General features: G+C 36.3%; 1 protein-coding gene across 3 annotated transcripts in view; it reads right to left on the bottom strand.

Annotated features, from left to right (window-relative positions):
* dgkb (diacylglycerol kinase, beta) overlaps positions 1-12,137 on the bottom strand; it is a 109,696-nt gene extending 97,559 nt beyond the window's left edge. Inside the window, exons 1-2 of one of the 3 annotated variants that reach the window (XM_006636183.3) lie at positions 11,909-12,137; positions 4,224-4,510 (exon numbers count right to left, since the gene is read on the bottom strand). In XM_006636183.3, the coding sequence (XP_006636246.1) occupies positions 4,224-4,293 (70 nt within the window). In that variant the 5' untranslated portion in view covers positions 4,294-4,510; positions 11,909-12,137. Of the gene's footprint in view, positions 1-4,223; positions 4,511-11,839 lie in introns of all 3 variants that reach the window. The other 2 variants (XM_015357777.2, XM_015357774.2) reach the window with 2 other exon arrangements.
* Positions 12,138-12,997: the final 860 nt, after the last annotated feature.

Here is a 12,997-nt window from a genome sequence, read left to right as displayed (position 1 = left end):
GAAGTCCTTGTGGTTTTGTTTTCAATTACACGCTTCAGGACCTGCTGCGGGTCACCCAAGTTCAATGGCTCATGAGGGTAGTTTGGAATTTCAAGCCAACTCCAATTAAATGTTTACTGAATGTATTTGGATGGGAGAGCTGAGTCACTGCGAGAGTTCCAAAGGACAACGCAGACATTAATTACATGGTGAAAAGAAAAAGGAAGTAAAGACAGTGTAAGGGGCTGCACGATAAACATGATGCTCTCCGGGTGATTTTGAAATGGCCAGAGCAGCCTGTGTTTGCCGCTTGCAGGTGATGCGGCGGCTTCTGTTGCTACTCAGGTTGCCTGAAATGAACGGCATGTGACTAAGGGCGTGTAAGGAAACTGAGGAAAAGAAGGTTCTGTCATTTGGATGGCTGGCAGCAGCAGATGCTTGGTTTGCTCTGGAATCCAGATTGCAATAGAAGGGCCATGCTGTAAAATGGAGCTATTTTGTTTCATTTAAGCAAATGTGGACACAAGTTAAGAGGCGTTGTAGTTTTTGGTAAAACCGTGTGCTTATGAGGCCCTTGGTTCTCTGCAGCTCAGTTTAACTGAAGCCCAAAGTTCAATAGTGCATTGCAAGAGTTACAGTAGCTCTCAGTCACAGACCTTCAGGCTTACAGGCTCCTAACAAGACAAGGATATTGTGACCAAAATCTCCAAAACACCTTAGTGGCACAGACAGAAAAGGACATACTGTAGTCTCGGCTTTAGACTGAGGATTCTGGTTTGTGGGGATCAACCTGAACTCCAAAGAAGCTTTGTCACTGGCTGAGCTGCTCCAAGAACTTCTTCATGAAAAATTCTCACTTAATCAGTGAGTGCGTCATTCATGAGAAAGTCATTTTAGCTTTTGAACATTAAAAAAAAACAAACAATTCAATATTCTCCATTTGATCTTGATTTTTTCTATTGATCAGTTCACCCCCATGGAGACCGGGGCAATTAACATTTTCAAAGATGGAGAAGCCAAAACAGTGTAATACAAAGAGAAATTTCCTTTTTAAGGTGAATATTGATTTTCACTCTGATAAACCGTTTTCAGAAAAGATTTACTGCAAGAACACTTTACACTGTAACAGGCACGTCTTGGTCATGTCTGTACTACTGTGCCCTTGCTTGAAGACAGACCTATATTAATCAGTTTAAAACAAAGGTTTGAGAGAAGGTCAAACCCAAAACTTGCCCACTTCTGCCAACTGAAGTACTGTATCAACACCTTTCCTCTTCCTAATTACTGGGTTCATTTTCAAATCTCTGCCTGTGGCCCATCTTCACCCTCTCAGCAGTTCCATGGCTCATCCTTGATTGAAGGGGAGGGGGGGGGTTCTTACAGACAGCTGTCATTTTCCCCAGCCAGGCGAGCTACTAATAGACTTTATTATTTCAATCGTTCCTCTTTGTTTAATCATGGTTTGACTGAGCTACTGAAATAAGCATTAGTGTTCATCTTATTATCATGTAAATGTTTACTAATGATAAAGAAACATCTATCATTTTTCAGCAGGGGTTGCAGCAGGACACACTGACTGTATTTTTCACGCTTGATTAATGTTCATCAATACTGCTTACGGTATGTGCTGTACATGACCAGAATGTTTTGCCTGGTAGAAACAATGAATGGAAAAATCCAACTGGGAACAGAAAAAAAAAATGATAGAAAAGACTAAAATAAGTCAACAAAGGATGATAACAATTGAAAGAGCTTTAGATTCTGTTGTTAGTGCACTAAAACAAAAAATCAATACATTGGGCTATGCTGGGATTGGGGCTAATGTTAGAATGGGCATTAGTGTTAAGATTACGGTTTAGGTCATCATGAATGACCTAAACCGTTACCTCTTTTTTGTAAAAAGGATATAAGGGATATTTGATTATAAATGTTATTAGACTATGATTATGTAGCTTCTAAGCAGGTTTTGTATGTAGTTATATAAAACATCATGCAAATAAAGTGGTATTGAAAACAAACCTAAGTACAGCCAGCAGAATAGTTGTGGCATTTTCATAATAAGCTGTAAAAGAGGCTGAATCATCCTCGTCTCTAAGCAGTAAATGCCTCTTTTTGTACTAAGGGAGTGTTTATATAATCAACAGCTTTTGAACACCCTGATATAGAGAAAAGCACTCTAAACCTTCCTTAGTTCCTTAGAGGATGTTTCTTTAGGTGCCATTATGAATATATAAAAAAACAGATCCACATGATCTACAGTACACTCATGTGTTCCAACGTTAGTCCAAAGTAATAGTCCATACCAGAGCCACAGCTGGTCATCCTGGTTTCTGTTGTGGTAAGCAGGCTATAGAGCCTGTGATTCTCCCTCTGGGTGGGACACTGAACCATCGCAGAGATTTACCCCCCAGCAATCCTGATTCCCACTTACAATTGGGTAGACTGGAGCAATTCTGGTCAAGTACTTCTCTCAAAGGACCAAAAAGCACTGTCTGGGTCTGTGATTTGAACCCACAACTAGCCAGTCACGTGCCCAAAGGTATACCCACTGCATTATACAGGTCCCCTTACAGCTAATAACAGAAAATAATTTTCACCTCACCTTTTTGTCAGCTCCTTTTAAAAATAATGAATTGGTGGTCCAATATAAACATGAACAGGGTAGAATATAAGGGTGTACAGATCATTTTAGTCAAATTACAATTCAAACCCAATTAAAGACAAGAGAAAAACCAATCAGCCAGAAAATGGGCCATTAACACAAGTGATTGCTTGGAGGGAAACAACAGGAGTCACCTGTACTGTACATCTTTAAGAAAAAAGATCAATCAGTTTTTTTTGCTATTAATAGAAGCTAATAACAAATAGTAAGTGCTTATGCTGAAACAGCTGTGCGATTCTGATGTATTTTACTCAAAGTTGTTATTAAAACCCCTGTAAACACTCTGTGAATTTCACCACAAACCCAAACCAGTTTGTATTCTATCCTAATCCCGGCACTTCTTGCAAACAAATTGTACTTCACATCTTTATCAATATTATGTGATTAGCAACCACTGATTCCAACTTGGGGAAAATACTGAAAAACAGTGTATGGTAAATAAATTGTATAAACATTTAAATTAATTTTCATTGCTGGATGCTGGATGTAAATTGTGAAAAAACATTTATATCTTGTTTCTTTCTACACATATTCATAAATCAGTTAATCTTACACAGTTTTATTTCAGATTTTCAATTTCAATGGTGGTGCAGTAGTTAGCATTGCTGTCTTGCAGCGCTTAGGCCCTGGGTTCAGACCAGGAGTGCTATCTGCATGGTATTTGTACAGTACGTTCTCCCTGTGTTGGCATGGGTTTCCCTCAGGTGCTCCAGTTTCCTCCTGAAGTTCACAGACATACTGGTAGGTTAACTGGCATCTGGAACAACTGGCCCCGGTGTGAGTATTTGCTTGTCTGTGATTGTGTGTCTGCTCTGTGATGAACTAGTGTCCCCTCCCTGCCTTGTGTCCATTGCTTGCCTGGATAGGCTGTAGCTCCTGTGCAGCCCTAAACTGGAAGAAGCAGTCAGAAAACAGATACATGGATGGATTAGTAATTTAGTTACATTACACATGCAGAACAGTAATTCTACGAAGTGTTCTTGACAAATGAAGTCTTTTTAGACAGGATGTAAATTATTTTGCTGATGGATAAAAATCCCTTGATCATGAGTGCCTCATTTAGGCATGAAAAACAGCAGACATATGGGCAAATGATGGAAAAATTGCCCATCTAGTTCATTAATCTATGAAGGAGGCAGATTGCCTAGAGGGAAGCTGAACCTACATTTTGTGTGCATGAGCCTTCAACATCTTTCAAAACACTTACAGACATGACCTGTGTTTATGTCTTGTACTGATTCATTTGAAGTGTCAGCTTTCAACTTTCGTACTGACTTGTGAAGCATTTCAAAACCTGTAAGTCAAAAATGCAGATATTTTAACTTGGTTTTGTTTATCATCTGTTTTATACTTTGTGTAACTGATTTATATTCCATGTTTCTGATGGACACCAGTTTTGGAAAAGACCTCGGCCTTGATACATTGTTTACATGTATAAAGCAAAGCTGTATTATTCCCTCAATATAATTTCTAAACCGATTTAAGCATTTAGAATGAGCCATCTTACCATTGCTCTAATTGCTCTAAAGCTCAGCTAATAAGTGAGGTCAAAAGCACACACAAGATGAGACGATCCACCTACACTGAGCGTACTCCTGAAGCTGGGAAAATTCCGCAGGGCTAAGGGTGACCCACTTCTCCTGGTTCATCATGACGAAAAAAACGGCACCTCGTCACATTCCAAATATCCGTGTCAGCTCAGCCTTCTGGCAATCAGATAATCACCTGAATGCCTCTATCCTCCAAGGTGCACACACACTTAATTGCATAAATCCACCAAGGCTTGATCCAGCTACAAGTAACGTGTAGAGAGCTTCCAGTCTCTAAAGCTGCAGGGAAATTAGATTTCCTGAGTGTCCATGGAAGCCACTGTTGGAAAAGAAAAACACAGGACAGGTTCAGAAATGTTAATTCGATTTAATAGATTAAACTGATAGAAAAATATATGCATCTAAAGATCTCTTTTTTTAGATGAATCCGTTTCCAAGATGTATTTTTCTGTAATGGCAATTGTTTTAGCTTAAATATTAAAAGTGAAAAATATATTAAAATATATCTCTATGAGGAATCAGTAAAACTGTTTGTTCATTTTTGAAAGGGAAGTTTAATTAAATCTATCTTATGTAAATTGGTAAAAAAAAAGTCCAGGGTTAGTTTGAATTTGGACTGGGTTATGGAGGATAATTAATGAAACAGGTTGTTTTGTTAACTAAACATTGAATTGCTTATGCTCAAAAGATATGTTTATTTTGATGTCTTTTCACAGGATTTCTTATGGTATGTATGCCTGCTTTTGATCCTGTGACCTCAAATTAAAGATTTTATCTGCCATCACAATGATAAAATTGTAAAATGTACCAAATAAGAATATTATTTTATAGGAGGTGCAATTGGTTTTATAATGCCAAAGGCTACTACAATCCCACTAGCCTCTGTTTTATTGCATTGTCCCAACAAAGTGTGCCTGACAATACTATGCACTTTGTTAAGTTATTGAATTATGCTGTACTTCCTTCAGTCTATGTTATAAGCAGAGCCTTTATTTCATACTATGTACAAAGATAATATGTCATAACGCATATAATAAGAATATATCCTGTTGTTTCTTTGAAAGTCAAGATTAAAAAATTGTTAGCTAAACTTTTTGTTGACAATACTCTAGGATTCCTTGTTGAATTTCAAGTGTAAGTCTATACAGTTTAAAAAGGGGATTAATATTTTATGTAAACTATGATTAGCTTAATATAATATCTAATTACATGTGCAAATTACAAAATATTGAAAAACACATCCAGTCAAACATATCCCTGAAGCCTATTTTTTGTCCTCAAACACATCTGTCAATTTAAAGACACAGAACTTGACACACCATCTGTTTCCTTTTTGCTAGCACTTAAATAATTCAAACCAATTTGTCTAACACTCAGTTGTGCAAATCCAAACTAATGCTGATTAACTTTTAGATGCTGCTAAGGCTAACCCTATCTACTGTATATTGTAATTTTCCACTCTACAGTACTGAACAAGCTTTATATGCACCAAAAACAGAAACTGAAGAGCCTGACAAAGGCTTTGAGAGGCTGGTTATGACCGTATAAAAGGCATTGATACCACACTCAACACATATCGAAAACGAAGGAGAACTAGAAGTGTGTGTCATCTTAAATGGGCTCCAACAAGGTCACATCTAAAAGCCATTTCAAAATAGGAATAACACACAAGCATAATCTTTGCCCAGACATTGAAAGGGGTCTGATCAGCACTCTTTCAATTTCTGCAACAATTCAGAGTACAGTATTTTTAAGATAGAGGTAAAGGAGCAGCAAGACAGTCCACTCTGAGCTCGGCTTTCCACGTGATTCCATACCATGAGGGCAAAGGGCGACAACCCTGATGCGTCCAGTATGTCTTGGCAGTGGGATATGAGATACATCTTCATGTCCATTATGAGGTAAATAAAACCAGTTTAACAAAAAAAGTCTGTGGCCCAGCAGGCTCATCACTTACAGTAGCAACTAAGAATACGCAGTTTTCTAGTTAACTAACCACAGTTAATCAGTATGCTGATAATACATTTTAAAACATATTTAACTTATAATAGCTGCAGTTATGAATACTATTTAATAAATAAAAATGCTTTGACAGACTTTGTATTTAATGGACAGCATGTAGTTAAAGGTAAAGTGTAGTTAAAGTGTAGTTAAATACACTTGCATTGAAGTGTATTTAAATAATCCCAAAATAAAGTAATAAAACCAATGTTGATTGCACCAGAAACTGAAAAAATAAATCAAAGATGAACAAAAACTATGCTGTTTTATATATAGTACAACAGAGTCATGTACAGTATATACTGTAGATATCCAGTAAGCATACTGTACATACACTGTATATATAATTTTATTCTCATTGTCTTGTGAGTTTTATGGGCTGGAAATATCTCCTTTGTAATTTAATATACAGCTGGCAAAACTGGACACACCTTCCCCTCTGTTAGTGTGGTAAGACAAGAGTATATTTTAATAGTGTCTCTCTTTACTGTTTAAGTGCTGTTCTTTGGATAAAAGATATCTTCCTGGTGCAGTTGGCAGTCTGATGTTTGTGTGACCTACTGTATGAACTCAATTATGTGTCTCATGTCATAAGGACTTGCAGACAAATGGTAGTCAGAATTATTTACCATGAGGCAAATGTCTTAATTGTTAAAAAAAGGTTTCCAGGTCAGTTTTACACTGCATATTGTGTTAATTTACATATTTATTTTTGTAGCACAAAGAGAGATACTGTACTGTATATACTGAGAGACACTGAAAACACAATAAATGCCAAAAAAATACTCAATACTCATCCTAATGTCTCATAGTATACATTAAAAATGGAATTGTGGAAAAAGGAACTAAATTGCTAAGACATTAATAACATGTACCGCTTTTCATTGTACTGTATCTGAACACTTTATTTAGAGTAGAAACTGGCAATTTGGCAATCAATTTTCCATTCAGGCAGTCTGGACCGCCTGAATAAAGGAGACCAGCTCCAAACTCTTTTGTTTTTCACACCATGAGCACCTGCACTGAATTATTGGGTTTCTAGCAGGCAGGGGCTAGACTGCTTATTAGGTCTGGAGAAATGTCTCTTACAGATGGCAGCAGACAGTCAAAGGTCCAATCAACACAGTGCCCTCCTCTGAGGCACAATTCTGATCTTCAGTTCTACTGTCATTTTTACATGCAAATTCCTCTCTATATACAATTAGATTATATACAGTAGCATCATCATAACTATGTTTTTTATGGATCAGAACCCTAAGTACTAGTTTCCTACTGCAGTCTTCCATCCAATCTCTTTTGGAAATTTTCATCTGACTTGTGCTCTGAACCATTTTGCAGTGCTTGTTGCAGATGAAGTGTTCTTTTGTATTCAACAAAAAAAAGTTAGCAAGTCCTGGCCCACTTTTTCATTTAAAACCCTAATTTAAGATCAATGAAAAAAAAAATACATTTAGTAATGTCCAAACCCTTCCGTCTGGCAAGTAGAATTATTCTGCTAAGCCAATTATGTTGTTTTACAGTGCTTTTTATAGTCTCACTATACACTAGTCGAATAAAAAAAATAGTTTTTAATTGAAGATGCATCCCTACATCTAGTTTCCACCATTAGTAACACTAACTATTGAATTCACAGACTAAAATTGTATTATAAATTATTTTAAAACAAAACATCTTTGTGCAAATACAGTACATAATGTACAGTCTTACAGTATGTATCACTCCATTTAAATGTGACAAAAACTGAGGTGATGTGCATAAATTCCAGCTAAGATACAGTACATCTCATTTCTCTACAACTTGGAAACAGTATCTTCAAATTATGTACAAGTAAAAGCCATCTGTAAAGTCTTACCTTCATCTCAGAAACATTGTCCACATTCGATCTTTTCTTTATTACACTGCTGTAGAAACCCTGATTCAAGCCTTCATCGCATCTTGACTGGATTACTGCAATAACCTTTACAGTGGTCTCCCTACACAGCCTTCAAATGGTTCAAAACTCAGTTGCTAAACTTTTAACATGTTCAAGTCTCCATGACTAACTCATCCCATTTCTGACAAGTCTTCACTGGCTCCCAATTACCCCGTGGATTCAGTTCAAAATTGTATTTTTTAATATTTAAAGCTCTACACAATGGTGAGCATTTCTCTTTACTGCCTGTGTTCCGAGCAGGGCTTTGCACTCTTCAGAGAGAGCTACATAGTTTAGTAGTTTAAAGATTTAAATTAGTGTATACCTTTTCTCCCTTTTCCATTTTTTATCTATATATTTCTGTTTAATGCTATTTAGATGTTTTACCCTGTAAAGTGCCCCAAATACTGTTGGTGTACATGGGCATGGAAAATCTTGTAAATCCTTGTAAGCCTGTCTCTGTACATAAAATGTTTTGGTCAATAGCATTAACGCTCATTAACACTGATTTACATGAGTTATTTATTGAAGATTTTATAGGTTACGAGTCAGGTCCATATTTTTAATACCGTTCACAAATTTATTATTAATGTTTTGACCCACTATGTAATTCTCATTTCAATAATCAGGGGGAGTACAGACTCATCCTTACCACCGTATATGAATGAGCCCAGAGACACACTATCTATCTAGAATGTCTTTTCAAATTATATTTAAGGTAAACTTAGCTGCTATTTTATGAAGTTTCCTATTAGAGTCGAGGATTTCCAATTTAAAAGTACTGTATTACTTTACCAAAGTAACATTGGGCTGTCAGCTATTATAGTCACTGATGTGCTTCAATGCAGAGCTTCTTATTGAAAGAAAGATCTTCTTTTCTGTGTCAATAACTGGTTTTGCTGAAACACATGAAGGGGCTCTTACATAAATCCATTAAGGCAGCATGCGCGTTGGAAATTATAGGGCTGTCTTCAGGGATGGCATGTTGGTGTCATGAAATATTCTGCATCCCCAGGAATCACCAAATCCAGGCACTTTGCCCGTGGTTTCAACAACAGCAACTGTCTTGATATGCAAAAGCAATTTTGATTTAGTCCACTATTACTGCAGTTATCAAAATTGTGATCCCTCCCTCAGGAGGACTAGAACACATAAATGCCAGATTCTAGCTCCAATAGACAACATTACAGTAGGATGCACTCCTAAAGATTCTACATCCTCCTAGTCAAAATGTCAGGATAAGCAAAAAAAAACATTTTTTTCTATGCTTTTGTGTACTTCATGCCATCATGACAGAATAGTAACTGCTATTAGGGACCTCTCTAGGTTAGAAAACACAGAATCTGAAGAATGCGGTGGTTTATATACTATGAATTTTTAGCCTTTTACTTAGTTTTAGCTAGTCAACTGAAAATGGTAATGAACTCTTTTCAGATACTACAAGTTATGAAAATCTGCACAGAATTATCGCCTATGAGAAAAAACATTTACATTTTTTCCTCGCTAATTAAAAGTTCTGCAGAGCCATATTTTCATCCGTTTTTCATTTCAGTTGAGCGCTGGATAAATTAAGTGGGTCAATCAGTTTCTTATTAGGAGATGTTAGCATGCTATCTTAATCTCCACTTAGTGACATTTAAGGTAATCAATACAACCTGCAGGACTAAAGACTGGGATTGGACATTAAGGTCTAGTTTGCTATAGCCTGTCTGGTACAGTACATGCAACAGAATGGTTTCTCTCACACACAATTGGCTCTTTTAGATGTTCATGTAGCTCAACATGAGGCCTCTTTCCTTTACCGCATGCATCATTTACAGTATATTGTAACTTAATACCAAATCAAATAAATCACCTTAAAATTCCTCACGTAAAGCTCACAAGAACAGATTTTTTAAATCACAGTGTCACAAAACACCACCTGAAGCAAATCCATTGCTTAGAACTGCTCTCACCTCTGCTGCAGACACTGCAAAAAGCACTTCTGACAACATTTCAGCTTTTGATCATTTGTAACCCAAAGTATTTTAATTAAAAGCCTTCTGGAAATGAAGGTTAAATTCACTCATATTTGTTTCTTAAAACCCAGCCATACTGTGTAAAAACATGCTTTACACTGTACGTTTAACACAGCACAGTCTTGACATGCTAGAAATGGCATTAGACCAGATAACCTGCAGCAGTATGTTTCTGTTGTGATGCACAATTTGAAAGTACAATATAACAATGTAAGAACCTCAGGGCAGTAATAGATATTGTGTAACATAAAAAATACAAATTTAAAATGAAAAAAACTACCTTTGTATACTGAAAGTAGCCTAAGGAACAGTCTTCAGACAACCTGATTGATACAAAAATTACAGCTTCTAAACTGGAAATCTCTACAGTCTAGGGATACTACATCTCTTTTCTCCATCTGATATATACACAGTGCATTCATGTATACAACATGTTAGAGAAAGGTGACCAAAAAGATGTTCTGTTTTTAAATGATTTTGCCCTGGTGCGTCTGTATGCATTGGACAAATGCTTATCTCAGTGATTTGCTAATCCAACCAATGTTTTCTAACCTAATTAATGCATAAGAACAAGACATAATTTCAGTGGAGTGTTTTTTCTGCTCTAGTTGTGTTACTTAGGTTCTCTGAATAGAAGAAGCCTCTCTGGGTTGTGCTTGTAAGAACATGAAGAAAATATTTTAAATATATATTTCTGCATGCTTTGGAACCAAATTATACAAGGAAGGACTTTATTAGATGAGAAAAATAAGGAAATTAGAGAGCAAACAGCTCATTTTCAAAATTTAATGTATGATCTAGAAAAATTCATAGAAAATGTAAAAAAAGATAAATCTACTCTGTTTCACTGACTGTATCATTGTGTTTATCTCTCTGTACTACTGTATGTACTTTATTGTTGTTTTGGTAAACTATGCAAAATCACACAAGTGAATGTGATCTGGGCTCAAGCTTTCAGCATTTTCTTTTGGAAACTTCCATCTCATCCATGCGTTTCACACACAAATACTGTATAATGCTTCACTAAGACAACATAAACATTAATGTTTGCTTTTTTACAAAAAAGATCATTATCTTATTATTTTGGCTAATTATCAATAATTTTACTGCATTTCTTTTATGGTATTAGAAGATACACGCATAATTATAAACACACGCTCACCTCTACAATAACATCCTACTGTATGTAAACTATTGCACTCTAACATACTGCGCTGTAGTTCACTTAATCTACAGGCTATGTACAGTAATTACACGGCAAAGAGCAGCAACATTACAGTACACATTTTCATAACTGAAAATCAATCAAAGATGAAAACGATGCATGAAGGAAAAACCTTGCAGATCATGCAGGTTGAATGCAATGCACACAGAAAATATGACTGTAAAACACTTCAGAGACTCCTATCAGATAACCCTAATGCAACTGGCGCAACAGAAAAGCGACAGCAGGATTTCATACTCTTATGTGAACTGAATGAATTCAGCTGCAGTGCATCTTCTCCTCATCCCTCTGGTTACAAAACCAATAAAACACTGGATAAAGCTGTAATGGATCATCATTAAGAAAGTGGGTGTCTCGGACCGAGATGTCACCGAGGAGGAAACACAAAGTACAAAATGACCAAATGGAAATGCGTCAACACACCCAGATAAAATTCACACAAGAGTATTATGCCAAATGCAGCATTCTGTCAAAAGGAAAGCACCAACTTACGTGGCATCAAACAAGGCAAAGCCTGTTGTAAAGGGAGCAATTTTCCAGGTGTTTGCAAATTGTACTCACATCTCTTGTCCGTTTAGACTCTGTCCTCCTGATCTCCTCATTAGTAAGCCAGCAGCACGGCCTTTTGCTTCTATTGTCACCAAAGCAAGCAAATGCAGTTGGCTTCTGCAGACAATACAGAGGCAATAAATGTGTGTGCTGTGCTGAAGAAGTGCTCCAGCGCCTCTGTAATTATCATTTCCCACACTACTACTGACGTCACCGTTGGCCTCCAGGAGCTCCTACTTCTTTTATTTGATTGATGTCCTGAGCATGAATACTTTCTGAAAGGAATGGATCCCTTTCTTGTTAACATGCTGCTCAACAGGAGGCAGCTGCTACACATCAAATTAGATTCCACTTAGCTTAATCAAAATTGAACTATGGGAGTGTTCACACATAACTGTGTGATTTATAAACACATTATTCAACAGCAGAGTCCAAAAGAGAGAAGTACTAGCTCACATCTATTGGGGAATCATGCAAATACTTATTTAAAAAAAAACAACTGTGTTTCTATTTTTAGAATTAAAATAAATATGAAATGTGCTTTACTTTATTCCATCATATACCTGTGCACAGGTGTTTATTCTAGTGATGGGATATACACCTGGGTTTGGAATGTCAAGACATTTGAACAGGAGAGGTCAATTACACCAAACTGAAAGCAGAAAATTAACTGGGGATGATCCCGATAAAGTAAGTACATAGGACACAGCTCTGCACAAAATATGCAAGTCTGTTGCAACTAACATAAAGTTTTAAAGGCTTTGTGACAATAGTCATGTTTTCTATCTTTTCGGATGTATTACTTTTGTTAGACTTTATTTTCAGAGGTTATTCCCTATTAAAATAAACCATAATGACCAATATTGTCGTTATCTTTCCGATCAAGTTGCCACAGCTGATTGGTACACTTATCTGATCAACTAAAATTCAAGGCAGACAGTATACATTAATATATACTTATTTAAACACAAAAACTATAACATGGCAAAAACAAAAAAAAACATCTTAACTATATTTTAAAGTAACTATATTATCTGCTTTAAAACTCTAAAATGGCAATGGCAAGGTTCAGAAATAAACACATGAATTGTATGTTATTAT

This window comes from Lepisosteus oculatus, chromosome 10 (genome assembly GCF_040954835.1).
Source record: "Lepisosteus oculatus isolate fLepOcu1 chromosome 10, fLepOcu1.hap2, whole genome shotgun sequence".
NCBI classification, from domain to species: domain Eukaryota; kingdom Metazoa; phylum Chordata; class Actinopteri; order Semionotiformes; family Lepisosteidae; genus Lepisosteus; species Lepisosteus oculatus.
The sequence above is the reverse complement of the archived record's forward strand: the minus strand, read 5'-3'. Positions and strand labels throughout refer to the sequence as shown.